We start from the raw sequence: 23,729 nt of genomic DNA, 5'->3' as shown, positions 1-23,729 counted from the left end.
AGGAGAAAGCGGGGAAAATAAAAATAAACTGAGCCAGTCTACTGGGGCTTCTGCAGGCCCTGAGACCAAGCAGTTTGGTCTGCCCAGGCAAGTGAGAGTAAAGTTGAACTTTTAGAGGTTAAGAGAGTGGACACTGTGATACTCCTGTCTGAGACCAGCCAGGGGAGCAGCAGTTGTGATGTCACTTAGCATACTCTTCTGGGTATTAAACAAAGGCTGGTAGTTTCCCTCTCCTCATACCTCTTCAATGAACAAGGCAGGCTACCCTCCACCACAAAATAAGTTGCCAAATAAAACAAAATGTTAAAAAAAAAAAAATCTAAAGGGCCATTACTGTACCACAAGGGGCTATGTCCCCAAACACCAGTGTCTACCCACACTCCCTTCCAGTCTCCCCAGTTGCTACCAGAGCTTCGATGTGTCTCCTCCCCTTGAGCAAGATGAGGCATTTCTTTGGAGGAGGAACAGAGGAGGTCTTCCTCAGCTTAGTTGTCCAGGGCTTACAAAGGGCTTACGAAACCAAGGGTTTATGAAACCAAGAAGATTCCCCAACACCTGAAATTAGAATAGTATATCTACAGTAAGCCCTTTGACTTTGTCCCCAGTGCTCAAACCAGAAATGCATGTGTCATGTGTGATTTCTGAGATAAACCACATGTAGTGAAACTTATACAATTAACTACAGTTTTACTACTTTTCAGAATTATTTTTTACCCACCAGTAAGGAAATATTTCTACAGCATTAACTGTGGCTATATCAGTGTGCACTGGCTGAATATGAGCCCTGCTCATAACAGAGTATAAAACCAACTTTACAGAGCTCAAAAACATGGAAAGCTCATCAGGTTTAGAAAAAGATATCCATGTGATAAAAATGAAGAAAAAACAATAAACATAAAACTCAGGATAATGGTTATCTTTGAAGGAGACGGAGAGGATAATTTTCTATTTCTTGAGTTGACAGATTTATGTTTATTTTACAATGGTTCATAATATACATATGTTTTCTACAAGAAGTTCTCCTCAGAGGTGACATTTCGGGTCTACCAAATCAGCTTGTTGCAAGCTCCTACTCTCTACAACAATGCTCTCACAATCTTATAAAAATGAGTATGAAATCTTGTCAATTACTGAAATTGTGCTGAAATCAGGACAATTACATCTGTAGAATTTCCCATTTGTATCTAAAGAAAGGAATGAGGCTAACTAGACATGACTTATTCTTAGGACCTAGGTCAGTTGCCCATTACATTTTCTCTTAAATGCTGACAAAATTATCCAGCACTTTTAAGAGTTGTCAAACTTCTCAGAACTTACTCTTCAAAATCTATATTTTCCAATGGGCAGAAGGCCTAAATAGACATTTCTCCAAAGACATACAGGTGGCCAACAGGCACATGAAAAGATGCTCAGCATCACTAATTATTAAATGCAAATCAAAACTACAATGAGGTACCACCTCACACCCATCAAAACAGCCATAATTTTTAAAAAAAAATCTACAAATAACAAATGCTGGAGAGGGTGTGGAGAAAAGGGAACCCTCCTACATTGTTGGTGGGAACGTAAATTGATGCAGCCACTATGGAGAATAGTATGGCAGTCCCTCAACAAACTAAAAATAGAGTTGCCATATGATCCAGCAATCTCACTTCTGGGCATATATCCAGATAAAACTATAATTCAAAAAGATACATGCACCCCTATGTTCATAGCAGCACTATTCACAACAGCCAAGACATGGAAGCAACCTAAATGTCCATCAACAGAGGAATAAAGAAGATGTACATCTATACAAATGGAATACTACTCAGTCATAAAAAACTGAAATAATGCCATTTGCAGCAACATGGATGGACCTAGAGATTATCATACTAAGTGAAGTCAGAAAGAGAAAGACAAATACCATATATCACTTACATATGGAATCTAAAATATGACACAAATGAACTTGTCTATGAAACAGACTCAGAGACACAGAGAACAGACTTGTGTTGCCAAAGGAAGAGGGAGGTGAAGGAAGGATGGACTGGGAGTTTGGGATTAGCAGATGCAAACTTACAGAATGGATAAACAACAGGGTCCTACTGCATAGCACAGGGAACTATATTCAATATCCTGTGATAAACCATAATGGAAAAGAATTTTTAAAACAATGTATATATATACGTATAACTGAATCACTGTGCTGTACAGCAGAAATTAATGCAGCATTGTAAATCAACCATATTACCATAAAACAAATTTTTTTTTAAATGTGTATTTTCCCATCCCCCTATCTTTTGGCATCTATTTTCCATAGTTTCTTAGATTACAGACAGTGACTATACTCAGGAATATATTTGATCCCAGGTATATGAGCTTATTGAAATAGGCTTGGTGGGTTTTTTTAGTATTTTTTTCACCTGCACTAATACCTTCTTCACAAAGAAAACCTATTCTTTTCAACAAGCCTGAAGATCCTTTTCCTTTTACTGTTTCCTTAATACTGTTATGAGGATGTTTTCTCTACCAAGTACGATTTGACTTCCCTGATCTTGGTTCAGACAGTAAAAGTCCTTTTCATTGTTGAGTTTTTTGGTTGACACTGTTTTCCTGCTGTTTTGTTTTGTGTGTCCCTACTTCCAAGCTTGGCATGGATCTCTAAATTTTCATCTCAACAGTTGCAACCTTTCATTGTTCAGAATAAAACCCTGAGTTTTATTCCCTTTTAGGGTTTCTAGAAGTTACTAGTCATAGTTTCAGATTTGCTCTTTTAAAAAGGTTAATCTTCTGAAACTAAGACTTCCTGAAATCACTGATGTGACACTAATTGTGGCAAATATTTTCTTTCCATGTTTTGAAATGCGATGAAGACACAGGTGCTCTCTCTGACTGATCAGGAACTCAAGCAGAAGCACGGGAAATGCTGACCAACCTGAGGCTAGATCAATCTATGTAGTATAGGGAAAGTTCCTATGGATGCAGAGGCTAAGATGGTGTAAAAGCAAAGTCTGTGTAACATAGCTACTGTAGAACAAAGATTAAAATATACAAATTATTACCTTAACTTAAATTCACTGTAAAGAAAGTTAACTTTTTTTTCCTTTAAGAAAGCTTGAGAGAAACTAAAACTAGAATAAAATTTTCAAAACTGCTTTACAAAAATTGTTGCCCAACACAGATGCTTCCATCTGTGGAACCTGGTCATCTACTTTGTATTACCTGGAACTTAGCATATTCAAGAACAAAACCATTACATCTCTTTAGTTCACACAGCAGTAAGAGATAATACTATACACCTTAACTGACCATGAAAAGATTATTTTATTCCATGAAAATATTCTCAACAGAGAACACTATCTTAAACAAAGCATTTACATTAATAAATCAACATGTGCACAAAAAGAGTAAAAATTACTGAAAAAATTAAAGACTTCTTTTGGACAATTCACATATTCAAATTTAAGAATGATTTAAACTGTGCAAGTACAAATGTCTTTCCTATCGTAATAACCCATACACAGGTTGCACTATTCCACGTGAGGGAACTTGCCTCCTACGGAAGCAAATCCTGCTTTAAGAAAAACAAACAGTAGCTTGAAAAGAACAGTTAGTCCTCACAAGAAAGCCTTAAACTTTGCCCTCTGTGGCTGTTGCCAAAAAGCACAAGCACCTCAGGCTTTGTACAGAAGACAAACACAGCCAGCTCAGGTTTCCTCTTCATTGCTAACCTTTAAAATAAAAATAGCACTGGATCTGAAAACTACTTTATGTAGTCTGTCAGTACTGAATAATGTCACTTTATATAAATAACCCTGTAACGAGATTTAAAATCTAAAACTTCATAGTTTACTAGCCTTAAAGGTAATACACTATCATGTCAGCTGTGTAATGGGAGTACTTGATCTTACGAAGGCATCGACTTTCACACAATTGTCATTCAGCTTTAGTATAACTGGTAGTACGATTCAAATAACACTGGGAAAAATTATTAAAGCAGTCACACAGTTTCTAAAATATCGCTTGAAATCCAACAATACACAGACCATTTCACGTTCTTTCTTCCTTCAAAACAGTAAAGAACCAAATTAATGAAGCTTCCATGTTACAAATATCCCCCCACTCCCACCCACCTCCCCATTAAATGCCACTAAGAAATTAGTTAAGATACAAGTCATTAACAGAATCACAAATGCGAGGGAGGACAACATGAGCAACATGAGCATAGGGGCACTGATGACAATTATATTTACAAGTATAAACATACAGAAACTCCCATTTTTACAAGGAAAAGTGCACATAGATCATTACAAAGTTTCACTAAATTGTATGTGGTTCAAATAAAATCATCACTTGGAAACAGACTATCATTGTAATAATTGAGAAAACAGTAACCCCAAATTAAAAGACAATGGGAGGGAGGTCCATAAAACTTCTCATAAAAACACTAAGTAAAATGGACTCAGACATGTCTTTAGTTTGATGCGTAAATTTGAAGATGCACCAACAAACATGGTAGAGCTCTAAAAGCCACCTACCGAGGTTGTAGCGGCAGCTATAGCAGCACTGCCGAGTTAATGGAGGTCGCACTGAGCTGACACATAAAGCCCTTTGTGGGATACTGTAGTGGTAGTGTTGGCAATCAGCAGATTTAGGCACTCTAGTTTAAGGCAGCGTTTGAATGGAAGCAGCTGACTTCTGACAACAGTCCTTTGTCTTGAGGCGGTGAGTATCTTCTGTGTTTATTATGCCAGGATTTCAGTGCTGACTATAGATTCTTCCCAGACTGAGGTGCTGAAGATGTATCATGTTTCAAAGAGTTCTTTCAACTGGGCTGTAGGCTAGAGCAGAGATGTTTTTTCTTCTGATCATAAATACTTCAGGTTCACAAACTGCTTCTTCATAATGCCAAAACTGGAATGTTTTGCAGTGGGGAAGTTATAGCAGCGTACACAAATACTAGGATGGAAACATTAGTGCTAGAGATGTCTGACAAAGTGATTTGCACTACAAATGTAAAACAAAACAAAGGCTTTGACAAGAACAAGGGATTATAAAGACATGCCTGAAAACTCTAAACCCGATCACTCTAGACATGCAACAGGATGTTAAGCAAGCACAGAGGTGACGCAGGCAGACACTGACAAATGGCAAGGATTCTAACAGACAATGGGTCTAAAAGCCAATTAAAAGAGCTGCAATGGACAGTCCTGTTGGGACAGTCAGATATGACAAACTTAAGGACAGCTCTGCATTCTTTCCGATTTGGATATCAGTAAAATAAATGGAAAAAAAAAAAAAAGGTTAGCCATTGTTGGCTTTTTTCCTTTATGTGAATAACTGTAATTGACAAGTTTAAGGGTTGGTATTACAATGATTTTTTTAAACAATGTACGGAAATGCTAATGAAGTTAGTAAAAAAATAATCATGTCTGCATGCACTCATGCAACTTGCTTCTCTCACTCTCTCTGGGCCTGACAACTCTAATACCCTCCCCCCAAAAGCAGCTGCATGTAACCTCCTTCAACATCTTGCCCATTTCCTCAGAAACCCTCTTCAGGAACCTGCAGTCCAGGAGGAAAAAGAAAAGAACAATTACTGAAGACCTTTGGTAAGACCAAAAGGAGTGTTCAAAGTGTCCATCCCAAATGTCTCTAAAATCATTTTATAGTCAGCTATTAAAAACACCAAAACATGTTGGAACATGAGCAAAATTAAGGACCAGTCTCTTAATTGCTTCCTCACTTTACTCCCCTACACAACTAGCACTGCTATCAATGTCTTGATTATACAGTGTTTCCAACAAATGCTTATTAAAATTGGAAAAAAAAACTCCTAATAATTGACGATTCAGCTAAAATGAGGAAATGCCCTCAGTGATGGCAGAGATATATTCCTCCAACCCAGTTAGTGAAAAAAGTCATTTTTGCTTTCAAGCAAAATTTGCCAGTACTTCTCCTCCATGCAAGATTTCCTCTTAGTTTATTTAGAATCCACTTTCCTATGTATAATTGCTAAATGCTAGTATCACTAAAGTGGTATTTCTCAAAAGACATTTAAAGATAAAAAATACCAGCATTAATTTAGAAGAAAGCTTGTACATTATTGAAAATTACTAGAAAACCTGAAAATATCCTTGGGTCTCAAAAGAAAGCCATTTTATTCACTTAAAGAGCAAGACCAGGCCTGTTTATTTTGCACGTCTCTTGATTAGCCTACTACTAAAACAGATTATGTGTTAGGTGCCTGTTTTCTTCCTTTAGGAAACTGAAGTTGAGAATAAGGACAAAAATGAAAATGATTACATTCGTATTTTATCCAATTAGCCAACTATTATTACATTTTTCCTAGAAACTGTAGCTACAATTTCAAACCCCTAGACCAAACCACTCTTTTGGGCATCAGCTTTTTATAGCAAGCATTTCAGAGCAGTTTTACTTGAGTTCACTACAATCACTGTGTTTCCTGAAGCAAAGTGTAGAGGGGTAGGGAGCTTTCTATCCCTACCCCTCTACAGGATGGATTCCTGCCCAGTAGATTAAATTTTATGATTTATAAGGCAGAAAAACACAAATCCTTCACACAGACTTAAGCAGGACATAAAGCAAAAGGCATCAATTAAGCTTCACACCAACATCACTCAAATGGTAAAGCGTCACGAGAACAGTTTCTTGTAATAGTCACATCTCTAAGATCGAGCCTACACTCAGCTCACACAGTGAACAATAAATCTTGGATGCCCTTTCAGCTTTCTTATGTTTTCCCACCCATTGACTGTGTTTTCATTTTGTTATCATTCCTATGTCATACATGTTACAAAGCTGCCGGGTTAGTTTAGATGTAAGTTACTGCACCTTTACTGTTTTTCTCTAGAGTTACATCTATGTATGATGTGGGAACGTAGCCTTCTTCACCATTCTGTCTCCGAGCTCTTGTCCATCCGTCACCCTTGTCCTCCTCAATAATGTATAGAACTTCACCTTCTTTCATTGCCAGAGTACCTTCATTATGTCCTAAATGAGCACAAGCATAATTTAAGTATAGCAATAATTTTGAATAAAAGTTACAAATACAACAAAAACCAGCGTGGAACCCTACTAGATTTCAATGTAATAGAACTATGAGCCCACTGACTCTCATTACCAACACCTCTATGATGCTTTGTAGTTTACCCAACAGTTTCATATACTTACCTCATTTGAACTGCACAATAACCCGTGAGGCTGGCATTAACAGCAGCACCATGTAACAGATGAAGTATCTGAGCTACAACAACACTGCATGATTTGACAGGGTATGCTAACTCCTATTTCACTACTCCAACTCCTTCCCCAAATCTGAGTGGCACTGTTATCTAGAAAATTCATGAAGTTCAAAATAGTAACAAGACAGTGAGAGGGTTGGAAGAAAGAAGGAAAGAATATAATTTGAGGAGAGAGCAGAGAAAAATACAGGTCCATCTCTGGTGATGGTAGAAGCAGAATGATCATAGCCACAAACTTCCTTCAAAACTTCATCAGCCTCAGGCCTCTCTTTCTTCCCAATCCCTCAACCATTCCCAACCTACTTAGCAGTAACAGTTTTCACAAATGAATATTTGTTTAACATACACTAAATCCTTCCCTTACTCTCTGTAGCAAATTATAGCAAGATCTTATTTAATACTATTTTCTCAGAATGAGCAGCAACTAAAAACTACTCAATTTAAAAACCAAAACAATGGATGGGTAGGGAAGGGCCTTAAATTCATACACCATTTTATAACAACTTCTTTGTAAGGGTGTTACTCTGCTCCTCTGTGAAATGAAGAAAACGATTTTTCAAAGTCCAAGAGAGGGAAGGGTGACTAAAAACCTGTAAGAGAGGGCCACAATGCCTTCCTCCCCTTATAGACTCTCTTCTCCAACTATCACAGGGGGAAGGATGGCATAGTCAGAAGCTACCACGTTTCCTCCTTCCCTCACCTGAAAATATGGCCTACAGGGTCAGCATATGGTGGTGGCACTCAGCTATGCCATTTGCCTAGTACCTGCCGCTCAATGTTAGCAAGTTACAAGGAAGAGCCTGAAGTGATATTTACCAGCCTACCACTTTCTGGGTTGAGCTACATGCTCAAGCGGCTTCAACTTTGATGAGTACATCAAAGTTGGGAAATTCTGTATCAACCAAAGTTGATAATTAAATAATAATCGTTATTAGGATGCTGATAACATAGATAATTTTCTTTCAATGTCATATACGGAAGAAAAATCTCTATACCTGCAATGTAGTTAAAACAAAAATATTCACACTGATGAACTGGGATTATAATTTTCTGGCACTTACAGTTTTCTTATTTAGCTATAAGGACACTACAGTGCATGACTCTGTATGTAGACTTTAAGGAACCAATTTTATCAATTACAGTGTATTAAGAAAATCATACCATCGAAAGGGTAGATAGCTTTGCAGTGTCCAATAGCAGGCAAGGGATCGTCATCTTCAAACTCATCATCAAACTCACTGTGGTGACCATGCTGTTGGGGTGGCCCACGGACTTCTTGGTTTGCATCATCAGTATAGCTTCCCTCAGGGCTATGAAACAAAATTATCTCTAATCAAGTACATGGGAACTTTTTATATTACCTACAAGTTGATCTCCTCAGGATCAATTCAGAGAATCAAATAACCATGACACAGTTCCAAATTAAGTCTTCATTTTCTTAAATGTTGAAATGTGTGTGTGTGTGTGTGTGTGTGTGTGTGTGTGTGGCTTCTAATTCAAAATGCTTTTGTTGAATTTCCTGAAATTAAAAATTAAAAGATTACAATGTTCTAGGCACATAACATGTATTCAGTGAGTATGTCTCATTATCACTGGGTCCAGAGATAAAATGGAAAAATGTCATGGACATTTGGTTTTTATCATCCTGGATTCATCACCCCCTCTTTTTTCAAGAAAACCCTAAAATTTCTTAGGGAACCCACCCAGACCCATGTTCAGTTCACAGGCTTCAGGTACAGTTGCTCTGTCCTGGTTCCAGAGGGTCCATCTTAGCACAGAACTTGTATGACCAGAGTGAATAGTTCACTAGTAGGCGTGTAACCCAGTAAGATATGAGAGATACACAAAGACTTTTGCTTGGGACTGTTCAGAGAAGCTCCCTTCCTTTTCCACTGGACGTGAACCTGGAGAAATATGAGCTTAAGAGCTTTGGAAGATCACCATGTAGAGCCTTTAAATGAAGCCAACACAGTGTAAGGCAAAACTGGAAGGTGGAGAGAAACAGAGTACTGAAGATATCATCTGAGTTCCTAGATCAAGCTCTCCCTGAAGTCAGCCAATAAAATCCCTTTTCAGTTTAAGCCAGTATAGGTAGAGTATTCATCCTATCACTGAAAACCAAAAGACTCCTAGCAAAATTAATTTCCAGTTAATCATGTTAAGAGGAAAGTTAGTAACTAAGAAAATCCCAGAAAGCAGGTAATCCAAAGGCATTTTTTCTGTAAATTTTTACTTCAAAAAGAGAAAAAATGTTGATTTTGCTAAAGAATCAAATGACTGAATAATATTTTCATAATTTGCATGATGAGATTTAGCAGTACTTTCAGTATGCCTGGAAGCCAAGTTCTTAATAACACAAACCAGAGGGACTAGATTATTTTAATCTAGGGTTTACCTAATAACAAAAACCAGTGTATTTGGGACTATCTCTTGATATATTAAGGATATATACTCTTTCAAAAAGTGATGATGGAGAGGAAGAGAAGGAGAAATTAACATTTGTCAAGCACATACTAGCACAGGTATTTTACTAGTAGGTGCTTTATGTACGTTATTTCAGTGGTCCCCAACCTTTTTGGCACCAGGGACCGGTTTCGTGGAAGACAATTTATCCAGGGACCAGGGTGGGGGTGGGGGGACGGGATGGTTCAGGCGGTAATGAGAGTGATGGGGGCGGCAGATGAAGCGTCACTCACCAGCCCACCCGCCGCTCACCTCCTGCTGTGCGCCACCCCTGCAGTTGGGGACCCCTACATTATTTCATTCATTACTAATAACCCTGTATGACAGGTATTTTAATCTTTATTTTATATTTTAGGAAGCTGAGACTCAGGGAGCATTAAAAATGAACTGCTAAATGTGGAGGGGAGAGATAAATCAGGATCTTGGGATTAACACACACACACTACTATATATAAGAAAGATAACCAACAAAGACCCACTATGTAGTACAGAGGACTCTATTCAATATTCTGTGATAACCTATATGAGAAAAAAATCTGAGAATGAATATATGTATATGTATAACTGAATCACTTTGCTGTACACCTGAAACACACTGTAAATCAACTATAATCCAATAAATTTTTTAAAAAATGAATTTGCTCAAATTACAATGTAATTAGGTAGTAAACCAATATTTGATACTAGATCTCTCAAACTGTTCTCTAAGGTGAATCCAACTTTGTTGGATTTTATTATGAGGGGGGAAAAAAAACATTTACCCAAAGGGAGAGAATGTCACAAATGGTATGAAAACATGGAAATTTAATAAAATGTCTTTTGGAATCTCTGATCCAATTTAACAATATGAATTTTTTTCCTTCACAAAACTCTGAGTAATTTGACAGTTAAATTTTTCTTTGGCATAAGCTACCCAACTCCATCTAAACCTAAAGGCAATCTTCCCAGGCCTGGAGAGCCTATGCCTCTAGACCACAGCTCCCAGAATTTTCCAAGTTCCTACCTCTCTGTTTGTAGATGCATTACAAACTAGAACTGAGCAGCAATATGAAATTTCATACTTCACCTGTAGCTATTATAAAGAAACAGAAAATTATTTAGGTTCAAAGATTGAGTTATTAAAAGCAAAACTTGTAGGAAAAAAGAGAACTGTATGAAGTTTAGGACAAAACAGTGAGAAAAGTTTGGGGTAAAAGGAGGAAATACAAATAAAATGCAAAAAATAACCTTTCTCGTCCCTGTGTTACAAGGTGATTTATGTCACTGCTATGTCTTCTGTCTCCTCTTCCACCTGTTTTGCCTTCAACTTCAGACAGCCAAGCCTTAGGGAAAAAACAAAACTGAGCTCAATAAATATATATATTTTTTAATTTATTTACTTTTTGTTTTATTTTCTATTTTTGGCTGTGTTGGGTCTTCGTTGCTGCACGTGGGCTTTCTCTAGTTGCAGCGAGTGGGGGCTACTCTTCGTTGTGGTGTGCGGGCTTCTCATTGCGGTGGCTTCTTTTGTTGCGGAGCACAGGCTCTAGGTGCGTGGGCTTCAGTACTTGTGGCTCACGGGCTCTAGAGCGCAGCCTCAGTAGTTGTGGCACACGGGCTTAGCTGCTCTGAGGCATGTGGGATCTTCCCGGACCAGTGCTCGAACCTGTGTCCCCCTCATTGGCAGGCGGATTCTTAACCACTGCACCACCAAGGAAGCCCAATGTACATATTTTAAAGCTCATAAAATATTCTACATTTAAAATGCGCTTTGGGTCTTTATAATTATGTAATTCTTAGAGAAGGGAAACCTTTATTTCAATTTGGTCAATGATCAACTTGGTAGCTGATTAAAAACATAGTACGTTTAGTTTTACATAAAGTTTTAAATAAGGTAAAAAACTTCAACAAGGGATTAATTCTAAAGATTATGATACCTGAACTTCCCTGGTGGCGCAGTGGTTAAGAAGCTGCCTGCCAATGCAGGGGACACAGGTTTGATCCCTGGTCCATGAAGAGCCCACATGCCACAGAGCAACTAAGCCCATGCACCACAACTACTGAGCCTGCGCTCTAGAGCCCATGAGCCACAACTACTGAAGCCCATGTGCCCTAGAACCTGCATGTTGCAACTACTGAGCCAACGTGCTGCAATTACTGAAGCCTATGTGCTCTAGGGCCCGCATGCTGCAACTACTGAGCGCGCATGCTGTAACTACTGAAGTCTGCACCTATAGCCCGTGCTCCGCAGAAAGAGAAGCCACCGCAATGAGAAGCCCACGCACGGCAACAAAGAGTATCCCCCACGCACCACAACTAGAGAAAGCCCTCACGCAGCAACAAAGACGCAACTCAGCCAAAAGAAAAAGAAACAGAAAAAAAAAGAAAGATTATGATACCTTACTTTTAGATTATGGTACCTTACTTTTAGATCATAATGATACCTTACTTTTAGATCATAAACTCTAAAATAAAATATTTGAAGATAATTCTAGCAAAACTCAATCTATCATAATGAAGTTTATAAAAATGAACTTATCTTAGACAACTGCTAAATAACAAATCTACCTCATTCTTGTGGATTTCCATTCGCAGGCGGTCAATGTTATTCATGGTCTCTGCTAATTTAGGCTGCAAACTCCCTGGGTCCCCCATTTGTGGATTTTTCTCATATACATCTTTCATTTTGTTGAGTGCTTCTCTGAAAATGAGCAGGAAGACATAAAATTAAACATTTACTTTACCTGTTCCCAGATAAAAGAGTTTCATTTGATTCTGGGGACTCACATGCAGCCTAATCGTAAAAGTCATATCTCTTTAACTTTAATCAAACATTACCTGATTGAAGATAATCTGCACGAAGCTGATCATGTATATAGTTAGTAATTTATGGAGGCAGTCTTTTAAAACATTTAGAATTTAAAAAAAATGATTTCATTTCTCATTTCTTGCTTCCTAAATGAGATTATATATATTTAATCAAGGACTGAAAGAATATTCCTCAATATTGTTAAACTCATCATGTCCCAAATCAAACTCATCATATTCTCATCCAGACACATTATTCCACTGATGTTCCTTATCTTAGTTCACAGCATCATCCTCCTCCCACTCATCTATACCATCTTTAACTTGCCCCTCTCCCTCTAAATTCAAGTCATTCATCCTCTTCACTTCTCTAATCATATCACTATTACCATATCACTATTATATCACTATATATGCCTCAATTAGCTCTCCTTGGCTCTAACATCTGACATTACTAACACTCCTTAATACTCTTTTCTTTCTTGATTTCCTGGAGGTTACATTTTCTTTTCCCTTCCCTTCACCTCTGTCCCATTATTTCCCTCACTGGTTCCTTCTCTTCTGTTTATCCTTTAAATGTGTTACATAAAATGACAGAAATTTCTTCTCATCTCATCCTACAGTTCTCCTTTTTAAGGGTGATCTCTTAATGCTTTGTTTTTTCCAGTTTTATTGAGACAAAATTGACTATTTTAATATCTTCAGATCTGACTTCACCTATCTTCAGATCATTCTCAAGTATGAATCTCTTCAATCACTCATGTCAGTTTAAGCTCCAATTTTATCTTCAGTGTAATAACAGATAGTAAGTTACCAATCCACTGTAATAACCCTTTATTCATCATATATAAATCTCTATATTCATTAAAACAAAACTGAACTAAAAGAAACTTTTAATAAAATTGAAAAAAAATTAAAGCTACGCATGAATCTGAAGCTGTAAGTAATCAAACACTGTTTTCCAACATTCTTGCTGCAAACAAAATAATTATAGCCTCAGATTTCTACTGAGCTCAATTTATATCTTAAAGCAAAATAAAAATTTATCAAAATATAAGAGGTAGTTAGTGTTGGTGAAACTACTCTTGATAATCATCAAACTATTTTGAAAATTTATGTAAGGCATAAATATATACTATTAGCATCCAATAAGTAATCTGCAACCTAAGAAACTCTAACATTTCATTTTAAAAATATGACAGAGCACAATTTTCCTAAGTTTAGGACTGTATTTTTCCCTCAAAAGATATTTCAATTAGGATGTATAATTTTTAAGCCTTTTATACATCACATTTAAACATATCATTCAAAGTAGACTCTGAAAGGAATAATGATGGCAGACAGAACTTAATGGGAAAATACTTTTGGTCTGATTCTTTTTGTAGTTCTCTGTTAAGTTCATCGATGCGCTGCTGTAGTTTTTTACGTCTCTGTTCTGGTGGCAGATGACTGAAATCTTCTAGTGCTGGGCCCTGAAAAGAGAATCTAAATCATTATAAAAGATATTTTCATGAAATTTTATTTCTAAAATATACTCACTATAAAGTAAGTATATCAATTTTAAGTTTAATTTCAAATTAGCCCCAAACACCTCCTTTTAAGAAAAAGAAATCTACATAGATATGTATGTGTATTAAAACAATAGTATTGAAGAAAGAGTTCAGATGCCAGTCACTTTTTAAAAAATCATGAAATAGAATAGGTAAAAATATCAGCAGATACAGATAATTGGTAATTATCAGTATAACATTATATTCAGGTCTCGGCAGAGTTAAAATAAATACAGATGAACCTTCTTACAGCAATAACAATGAAATGGAAAGACGTAACATTTCTCACTTATACAAAGTATTTTTTAAATAAAATACTGCACCACATTCCCAAATCAAATCTATTGCTGTGATACTCGGGATATTACAAATGTTCAGACTGAAGATATGAAAAGTTTATATAACTGAGTTAAACAACTTACCTCATAAAGGCAATATAACTAATGAAAAATATTTTAATATTACACAGTCTGAATGATTATATTTATTAAACCATTCATTAGAACCGAAACATACTTGATCATTAAAAAATAAAAGGTAGAACTATCCACCAAGTGAAATGTAAGTAGAAATTACATTCCAATAAGGAATTTATTTTCAATTATCCTTTGTACAACCAAATAGCATACCTCAGTTGTTCTTGAAATAAAGACATAATCCAAAGAAAGATAAAATCCTTATTTAGGAAGGATGCTTAATGTCTAAAATTTTTTTAATGTTTTGATATTCAAGAAACTATATCATTTAAGAAACAGTTCTAGTATTTAGATGTAACTTCTGATTCAAATGATGTCTTTCTCCTCTTAAATGTTAATCATGTCATTGTTACCGTAGTTATCTTATTAGAGATTATATATACAACCAGACCAATGTTAGCAACTATTGATTCCATTTAACATGAGCCCATATTTATGTAAGATTTTACATACTCAAAAATTGTTGAAAATTATTATTCTTCATTTTTCTCTTTAAAATGGGGATTTTAAGAATATGCAATTCAATTTTTTAAGTGTTGCTGAAGTGAGCTCCCACAACAAATGCATCCTTGCTCCTTGAACCACTGACTCCTATAACACATCTAAATAGCTTTATTTCACCATCTATAAGAGTGCTTCCCTTGCTTTTAAAAAAATAAAATTCACTTTTCAGGTAAGCCATGATCAAATGTAACATTTAATTCATAAGAAAATTTTTTGCAAATGGCCTGAACATTATGGACATTCAACAAGCCTGTCTACAAAAAAAAAGGAGGACATCTCTTCTAAGTGGCTTTTGTATTTTAATCTACCAGTCACCAGAAATAAAAATCTGTCAATCACCCAAATCTGACCTAAATAAACAAATGGCAAAATTTCCTACAAGGTGTCTTTAAATTTAGTGGTCAATTATCAACGTAAGTTGTCAGATTTAATCTAATTTGGGGTACAGGTATATAATAGTTTGAAAACTATTATATTGTACCAAAAGTAAAACTTTCTTATTTATATTTTTAAATTTAATGAAATGAAAAAACACATTTCAATATTGTTTTTTTGATAGTATTGTAATAAACTCACAATTACCTATAAGTAAATCCTCCAGATTTCCACTTATCATTAATCAAACTTGTTCTCAAATTTATTAACAGCAGATAGCTAGGTACTTGCATTTTTAATATCCCATTCTGACATTATAACATATTCCTTTATAGAATATGAGAACTAAACTCACTCTACTTCCTACGGCTGTAAAAGAGACTCTGAGACATTTAAAAACCTCTCCTACTACATGGGAATTCATAAAAGGCCAAACTGCAATAGTCTGAAAAAGACTCATTTGTTTTCCAAAAAATGAGAAACTACATAAGCACCCAATAATTTTTACATTAGGTCTTCACAATGCAGTTCCATTAATTTGTTTGAAACATATGTATAAAGGAACATCACACACATGCACAAGCACACATGCGCACACACACACGATATTTAAGTTATTTGTGCTTTTATTCCCATTCATTAGTAGACAAGAAGAAAGCACTGACTCTAATGAAACTAGCAAGAAATCTTTCTTTCTTACATTTTGGAAAATCTAATGATTCTTGTGATAAACTACAAATCAAACTTATATGACCTTTTTAAAGAGTGTTAAGAAAAATCATTTTTGTTTAATTTTTCTTTTGTAAAAACATAAACTTTTGTTCTACCACGTAACTTTTAAAATGATGTTTAACTATAATTTCATTCTCTGTAACATGACAAAGACTCCACCCAATAACATTTAAGAACTTAATGAGTTACAGTTAACCACATTATTATTAAATTTTATGACATCAGAGGTACTGGCATGTGTTGGACTATGGATTAAATTATAAAAAGAAAAGACATACAAGGTAACATGTGGGGGATGTACGTTACCACTTTGTTTTGAATTAAACAAAACAATGTTTTGTGATTATTTAATGTTGGCACAGTATATATAGATCAGCACATAAGGCTTACCATCTTCACCGACCACTGAATAGTTCAATGGAAAACAGAAAGAAATGGTATATTATTCACATGAAACCATAATACAGAAGATGCAATAACTTATTCTTTTTTTTACAATATTAAAATAAATCATGTACATTTCACAATCCAAACAATTATGCCAGAAAAACAATTTTAACCACACTTTTGGGAAAGCAAATTACTTGCAAAACAAAATATACACTGATGATAATGGGCAGATATTTTCCAAGTGCAACTGAAACGCAAAAGTAAATAGTAATCATTCTATCAGTAAACACATATTTTCTTCTTTAAAAAACAATTTTTACATAAGTGGATTTCACTTACATAGCTGTTCACTCTCAAAATACTAATATTTGAGAAGGTGAATATAAAAGATTTAATATTAGCCATTTAAAATAAATATTAGATATAGTATTAAAGAATGGAATACTTTTCCCAATGCATTAAACAAAACACCATTATCTGAATTATTATAGTTCAAAATACTGTTTTGAATTTAAATATACTATGGGTCAGTAAAGGTAACATTTCTACTTTAGTTTTAAGGTGCTATTTTTAATGTACGGACACATTGAAAAACACACTATTATCAAAATAATAATGAGCCACCCAGATTCAAGTTTCCCATACATATTTGCTAATGGACACAAACATATGGGTTGAATTTTGCTTTGAAGATATAGCTTCCATTTCTCAGTTTTCATTCTGAAATCCATGTGCTCGAAAAGCAACACTAAAAATACATAACTTCAATTTTTAGAAAACTGGTTAAAATTTATTCTTTCTGAAAATGCGAAATGACATAGCACAGAGTCCTCTCATATTGTGAATATATATATATATATGCATGTTTATATATCACCCACATTCTATGAGTTACCAGGATTCTGCAACTGGCACTGCATCTGTCTGCCATCCACACGTGTATACATGCACATGTGTGCACACAAACACACTCACACACACATTGTGACCCATAATACTCAGTAGAGCTTTGCAAAGTTCATCTTCATATCCATTTCATTTGTTTAGCGGCCTCTAAAATTTTTACTTGTCCCTATTTTCTAAGTCATGACGTTTTAGAGAATATGGAAGATGTCAGGTAGAATTTCACATAAAAAATATAGATTTTAATAAATAGCTGACAAAAATATCTACCCTTTATCTCTGATGAACTGGCCATATATATTAATGGTTACGATGATAAGAAAAGATGACATACGCTATCCATTATCTTTCCAAATTAAGCTTAACATTCTTTAGACTGTCAGTAGTTTCAAGGAACAAAGACCACAACTTATTTTGCTATGACAAAATTCCTGGTAAGAAGATTAGAAGGTTTAAATTTTAAAAAGATATTTATGGTCTTCTATAAATATTATTAAAACAAAATCATACAGATGATAAGAAACAAAATAGGTAAAGCATTTGAATTTGTCTTTTATGATAATCTCCACCAGCTAAATTTCTAAGTGATACAAATTATTTTTTCAGTTTCTATATTAATAGTTTTAGAGAAAACAATAATATAATTATAACTGAAATAAATGCTTCAGTTTTTAGCTAACCTAGTTTTACTATCAATTAGAAAATAAATTCACAGTTCATTAACCTTAGATTTGGGGATATTAAAAACTAAAGTTCTTTGTAAAATATTAGAAATATATTTTGTCTTTTTTTTAAAGCAATTCACGTTCAAGAGAGAAATACTATACTCTCATATGCAATTTTCATATCCCTGTAAATAGAAAATTTCACATACCCACTATATCTTAATAAATACATAAGGGACCTAAAAAGGAAATCAGTCAGGCAATTCAAATTATTATGTGTATTTAATTTAAAGATAGGAAAATCCTGAGAACTGTATTCTGGATAAATAAAAGCTTACAAAAATGACTCTAGAAGTCTATAATATCATGAATAATTTAAAACGAAAACATGGACTTGATACTGCTAGATAAATATACTTCTAAAAAAAAAAAAGGAGTACCCAGTAAGCTCTAATGAAGTAGTTATAGAGTAAAAATTATTCATTTTTATATTAAGTAGTTAAATTTGGGTGTGCACCAAATATCTATTTAAGGTTAGATCTTGATGTCACAGAAGGAAATTATAAACCCTCATCCCTCAGAGAAAGTCTACCAGTACCACCATCAAATTCAAAAACACTGGTCCAATATAACATTTCTCATATCCTTAAAGATACTGCAAACTGTATACAATAGGTTTTCTTAAGAATGAAAGAAAAAGAAATTATAAATTTTTAGAAAAGCCAAAAGCAGGTACTTAGGAAAAATGATGTAACAAATATAGCTCAAAACAAGAGTTTCTGCTTTGAATGGTACAACTCATCAGCTTTACGAAACCTTAAGACTTTGTAAGTTTAATGGACTTACATGGAAATCCATATAAAAACACATAAACTGGCTTCTTAAAGCTTATCTTCTTTTTCTATATTGAGAAAATTCTTAAGTGGAAGAAAACATAATTTCAAAATAGTATCTAGTAAACTACCAAATACCAATCAAAATAGAAAGAAACTTCTCAATGCCAAGGTAATAAACTTTACTTCCTGCTCTATTCTCCAATCTCTAGTTGGTTTGTCATATTTTCCATCTTGCATACTGCTTTTTTCTTTGGCATGATAACTAATAATAAAAGTGGGACCATTTTGGCCTTCTGGAACTAGCCCCCCACCCCCCCCGCCAAATGTACTAATATTTTAAATTAAAGCAATATGTGGAAATACGAGAAATAATGACCCCGCAGATACTTTTAAGTTCTACGGTTATAAAATTCTACCAATAGATTTATTCAATAACAATGAAGATGGCACATATTTAAGCTTCTCTCTCCAGGGCTCCCAGTTCTAACTGCCTAAACTTTTTTCAAAGAATTATATTTACTTCATACCTCTATGACTATACTGTGTAGGGTACTGTAACTGGGCCTGGTAGACTCGATATGTAGGACACATACGTGATTACAAAAATATGGCTACTAGAAATTACTATTTGTAATTTCTCATGATTTACGAAAAAGCATAATATTTAATGAAGTCTAAGTCATCAAAGAGAAGAAAGATGGGAATTAATTCTACTCTATTATTCAGGCAATAGAAATCCCACGTATGATTTCTTAAAGTCTTTTAAAACAAGTGATAAGAGCTTTGAAAAGTGATAACAGGCACCTATGGTGCTTGTAGGTATAATACAGACTCATTCACAGGGACTTTTCAAAATGTCATGAAATTAACCTGTATCATTCACATACAGAATGAGAAAAGGTAGACGCAAAGAAGTTCATGTCATTATAGGAAAAAAGGAAGTCCCAAAAAGAACATAATACACTAGGATATTTCTGCTGCACTACTGATACCAATTGTTTGTCATACTGTTTCAATGGAAATGTAAATAATAATGTAATCTTGCCCTAAATTAATGTATCTTGTCCACATGTGGCCAGAAGAGAAACCCAACTAAAGCAATTTGAAGATAGAAAGGGCTACAAACAGTGAGAAACACACAGGCTAGACAGAGAAGGAAAAAGAAGAAAGAAATGAAAGGGAAAGAAGGAACAGAGGGAGAGAGGAAGGGAGGAGAAGCAGGGAAAGGAAAGGAAGAGAGAGGGATTGCAAGGAAGAGTGAGTCCAAGAGTGAGTGTATTGTTGTTAATGATTAGAGTTCTTATGACACTACTAGACTCTGAGTTCTCACTGGTGGGTTATCACACCTATGTTTTTTATATGTCCAAATGCTCATACAAATCTCATAAATGTATCTAAATTATGAGCTATGAATATTACAAACACGGTCTTAAAATCAGATCATAAAAGAAATTAGACTAACATAATGAAGTAACACTAATTTATCAGTAGTATAACAGTTGTTGCTAAGAAACAATTTAATATTTGCTTTTTACTATTCTAAAACTTTTCATTTGCAGAGTATCTTTAGTTTTAAGTAAATGCCAAAGGCTAGCCTACTGGGGGAAAAAAAAGGAAATATTTGGTAAAAAATACTTCCTGTAACAATTACTCAATACATATTCCATATAACCATTACTCAATACTATCTAGTATCTTTATAGGCTTTACAACTTACAAAGTACTTTCTAATATATTATCTTAATTGATCTACAATCTTGATATTTAACATGCCTATCTTTGATTTTTTATTTAACTATTGGAAATTGTGTTTTATGCTTCTGAAAGTAGGGCAATTAAAATTAAAATAGAACTTGATTTTTTTTTGCCAACAAAATAATACTTTATAAATTCGCAGAGGTCATTAGTGACAAATTATTACATGAGTAACTCCACTGAAAAATTACTGAAAGTCTTAAAAATGTAAATACATTACAAGACAATGGCGGACATATGACTTCACATAAACAACAACAACAAAAAAAATAGCTAATATGATGGTACCCAGCACCCTCTTTATAATACCATTCTTTTATGGGTGAGCATTTCAAATGTTATAAAGAGGAGTTGTTTTTAACTTGAGGGCAGCTATACTTAATTCTGTCGTGTTTTAAACTACATATATATAGGAGAGAGCCTTATAATGAGGGTGGAGAGTATTAAAAGCCACAGTACACACACAATAGGCCATCATGCATTTTAACCCATTATTAAACTTACCCCTCTTTTGAGACTTCTGAAAGAAGGAATTCTGGGCTTCCCTGTTTTTATTTCATTCATACAATAATGCACGGGCTCAATGGAGAATGTGAGAAACTGGGACCCATTAGGAGTACTGGATGTGAATAAACTAGTAGGGGTTAAGGGTGGGGACTGTGGCTAATATGGAAATAAAGAAAGGAATCAATAAGCCAAATGTGCATAGCTTTTTTTCCTAAATGAAAATTCTATTTTTGGCAACATACTTTTTACAAAATATATCTCAAATAAAGTTTTCTATAAAAATATTATAAGAAAGTTAACATAGCTTTGCCAAAACTGTCATTTTAAAAAGTCAAATTTACTTTTAAAAATGTACCACTTCATCACTTTTTTACAAGCTGACAGACTGAAAATATAGAGTATATACAAATTATAAGGTTAGAGAGAGCAATATGACCTAGACAAAAAAATTCTCTTCTGATTTCTAGAATATTAGCACCACCTAGTTAGTTACACTTAACCTATAATACTTGTCAGAGATAAAGGTAGCAGCTACAGTTAAAGTTATCTAAATAGTCAATGTCTATTAAAATAAAATATTAAAATTGTAACTGATTATCATAAATAGGCAAAATAATTTCATTACGTTGTGGCCTTCCTCTCAAAACTGTTTCTATTTCATCCCTGTTGCACCTCATTTTTAAAAAAAATTTCAGTATTCCTTGTTTTTCTAAGCTCTCCTAGCTACTCTGATCTGACTTTAAAAAAAGTCTCACCTCTCAACTTCTCAATGGGACAATATTATGAAAAGCATGAATAAAGCTTGAGTTAATTATAATTGTGCTTTTAAAGATATTTACAGGTATATTATAATGAGTTAAATTTTATCTACATTCGTATGTCAAGATCAGAAAAATGAATTAAAATAATCATGTATACTTTAATACAGAACATCAAATTAAAAGTACATATCTATTCTCCTACTGATTATGACACTTTATAGTCATTAAATTGATAAGAAGATTAAGCACACATCTATTCCATTTGCTCACCTGCTGAGCTAAATTTATCTATCTAAAATAAACAGCACATTAAAGATGGGTTTCAACAGGAGGTTAAGAGAGATTCTCTTAGTAAACTAGAGATTTTTTTACACTTCAAATAACACACGCATTGAGCCCTTCCCATTAAATATTCACATGGATAATAAAAATAACCTTATTAGTATGATCTATAAGACCTAATCTGACATTTTATTATTGCTGTGGTCAATCATTCATTCCAACTGAGAACTGCAATTTTTGTGATCTTAGAGTCAGATCATAATGATTCTGAAAAAATTTGAACTGAAACTACATACAAATGAAATTTCAAAAGCATATAATTTAAGAGATGTTAACAGCTTATTTAATATTTTTACTCATTTTTATATGGCAGTCAAATGTTAAATCCAGAAATAATTTTTACTATTAAGGTACAAAGTTCTATGTTTCTACTAGGTGAAAAGGTAATTGAATCATTCAAATCAAAATATTTATTCTCTATTAATAGTAAACCATTATCCATTCAATACCTACATCATTTTAAATGACAAACTAAAACAAAATTATTAGCATAGAGGAATTTTATGACTTTTACCTTTGGCTTCTTTCCAAAGAGCCACAACTTGCCCTTGGCCTTTCCTACTGTGGTTTTGGCATCCACCTTCCCACTTTCCTGTTTGGATGCACTGATAGTCCCATCAGAAATGGTTCTATAAATATGCTGACTGTAATCTTCAAATGGAAAGTCTCCTGGAGGTTCAAATCCGGACTTAAAGGAGTCTACTACCATCTGAGAGTCCTATACACAAGAAACATGTTTTTTTTTAACCATTTCATTTGCTTATGATACCATATTAGCTTTCAAAAACCTTAATCTGTGTTAGAAAACAACAAATAAAAATTTAAAGAAATAATTCTACAATACTTATTAAAGGTTTAAAGTGAATAATTTCTTCCTGTGAATATGTAATAAACCATAAATGTTTAAATTCCTATAGAAAAACAATTTACAAATTACTACTTTATTAATTTGTAATGTTCACGGATGTTTTCACTCCATGGTTATTCTCAAGTAGAAATTTTAAGTTTTAAAGGAAAAGGGTTTTCTGTTTTACAGGATGTCTCCAAAGAAGGTGACCTATGGAAAAGAGGAAAGGGCATCTAATTGTAAAAGAGGGTAAGAGACAAGTAGAAAGGCTTTCATTCACGCAACAGGGGAAAGGATAAATAAAATATATTAAAGACATACGAGGAAATGTTAACAGAACAATGAAAAAAGATCTCACAAACAATACTGAGTGCAAAAATTAACTCTGAAATAAAGTTTAGCACCATTTACCCAAAACTTTAAAACTCACATAAGTGTTATATATTGATTTTGGACATACATACCTCTATATGAATGTTCTATTGACACCTTAAAATCATTATTTGCAAACAGAATACTTTATCTCTACAAACTCCTCCCCCACCCCTACCAGCTCTCCTCTTTTATTCCCTATTTCTGTTGGTAGTAC

The 23,729-nt window shown here is 34.2% G+C and overlaps 1 protein-coding gene across 3 annotated transcripts in view; it reads right to left on the bottom strand.

Annotated features, from left to right (window-relative positions):
• Positions 1-3,282: 3,282 nt before the first annotated feature.
• Positions 3,283-23,729, bottom strand: part of FNBP1L (formin binding protein 1 like) — a 122,982-nt gene continuing 102,535 nt past the window's right edge. Inside the window, exons 9-17 of one of the 3 annotated variants that reach the window (XM_032653068.1) lie at positions 22,808-23,011; positions 21,188-21,346; positions 16,525-16,539; positions 13,860-13,969; positions 12,258-12,390; positions 10,938-11,032; positions 8,409-8,557; positions 6,838-6,996; positions 3,288-5,547 (exon numbers count right to left, since the gene is read on the bottom strand). In XM_032653068.1, the coding sequence (XP_032508959.1) occupies positions 5,540-5,547; positions 6,838-6,996; positions 8,409-8,557; positions 10,938-11,032; positions 12,258-12,390; positions 13,860-13,969; positions 16,525-16,539; positions 21,188-21,346; positions 22,808-23,011 (1,032 nt within the window). In that variant the 3' untranslated portion in view covers positions 3,288-5,539. Of the gene's footprint in view, positions 6,997-8,408; positions 8,558-10,937; positions 11,033-12,257; positions 12,391-13,859; positions 13,970-16,524; positions 16,540-21,187; positions 21,347-22,807; positions 23,012-23,729 lie in introns of all 3 variants that reach the window. The other 2 variants (XM_032653085.1, XM_032653078.1) reach the window with 2 other exon arrangements.

Source organism: Phocoena sinus, chromosome 1 (assembly GCF_008692025.1).
Source record: "Phocoena sinus isolate mPhoSin1 chromosome 1, mPhoSin1.pri, whole genome shotgun sequence".
NCBI classification, from domain to species: domain Eukaryota; kingdom Metazoa; phylum Chordata; class Mammalia; order Artiodactyla; family Phocoenidae; genus Phocoena; species Phocoena sinus.
The sequence above is the reverse complement of the archived record's forward strand: the minus strand, read 5'-3'. Positions and strand labels throughout refer to the sequence as shown.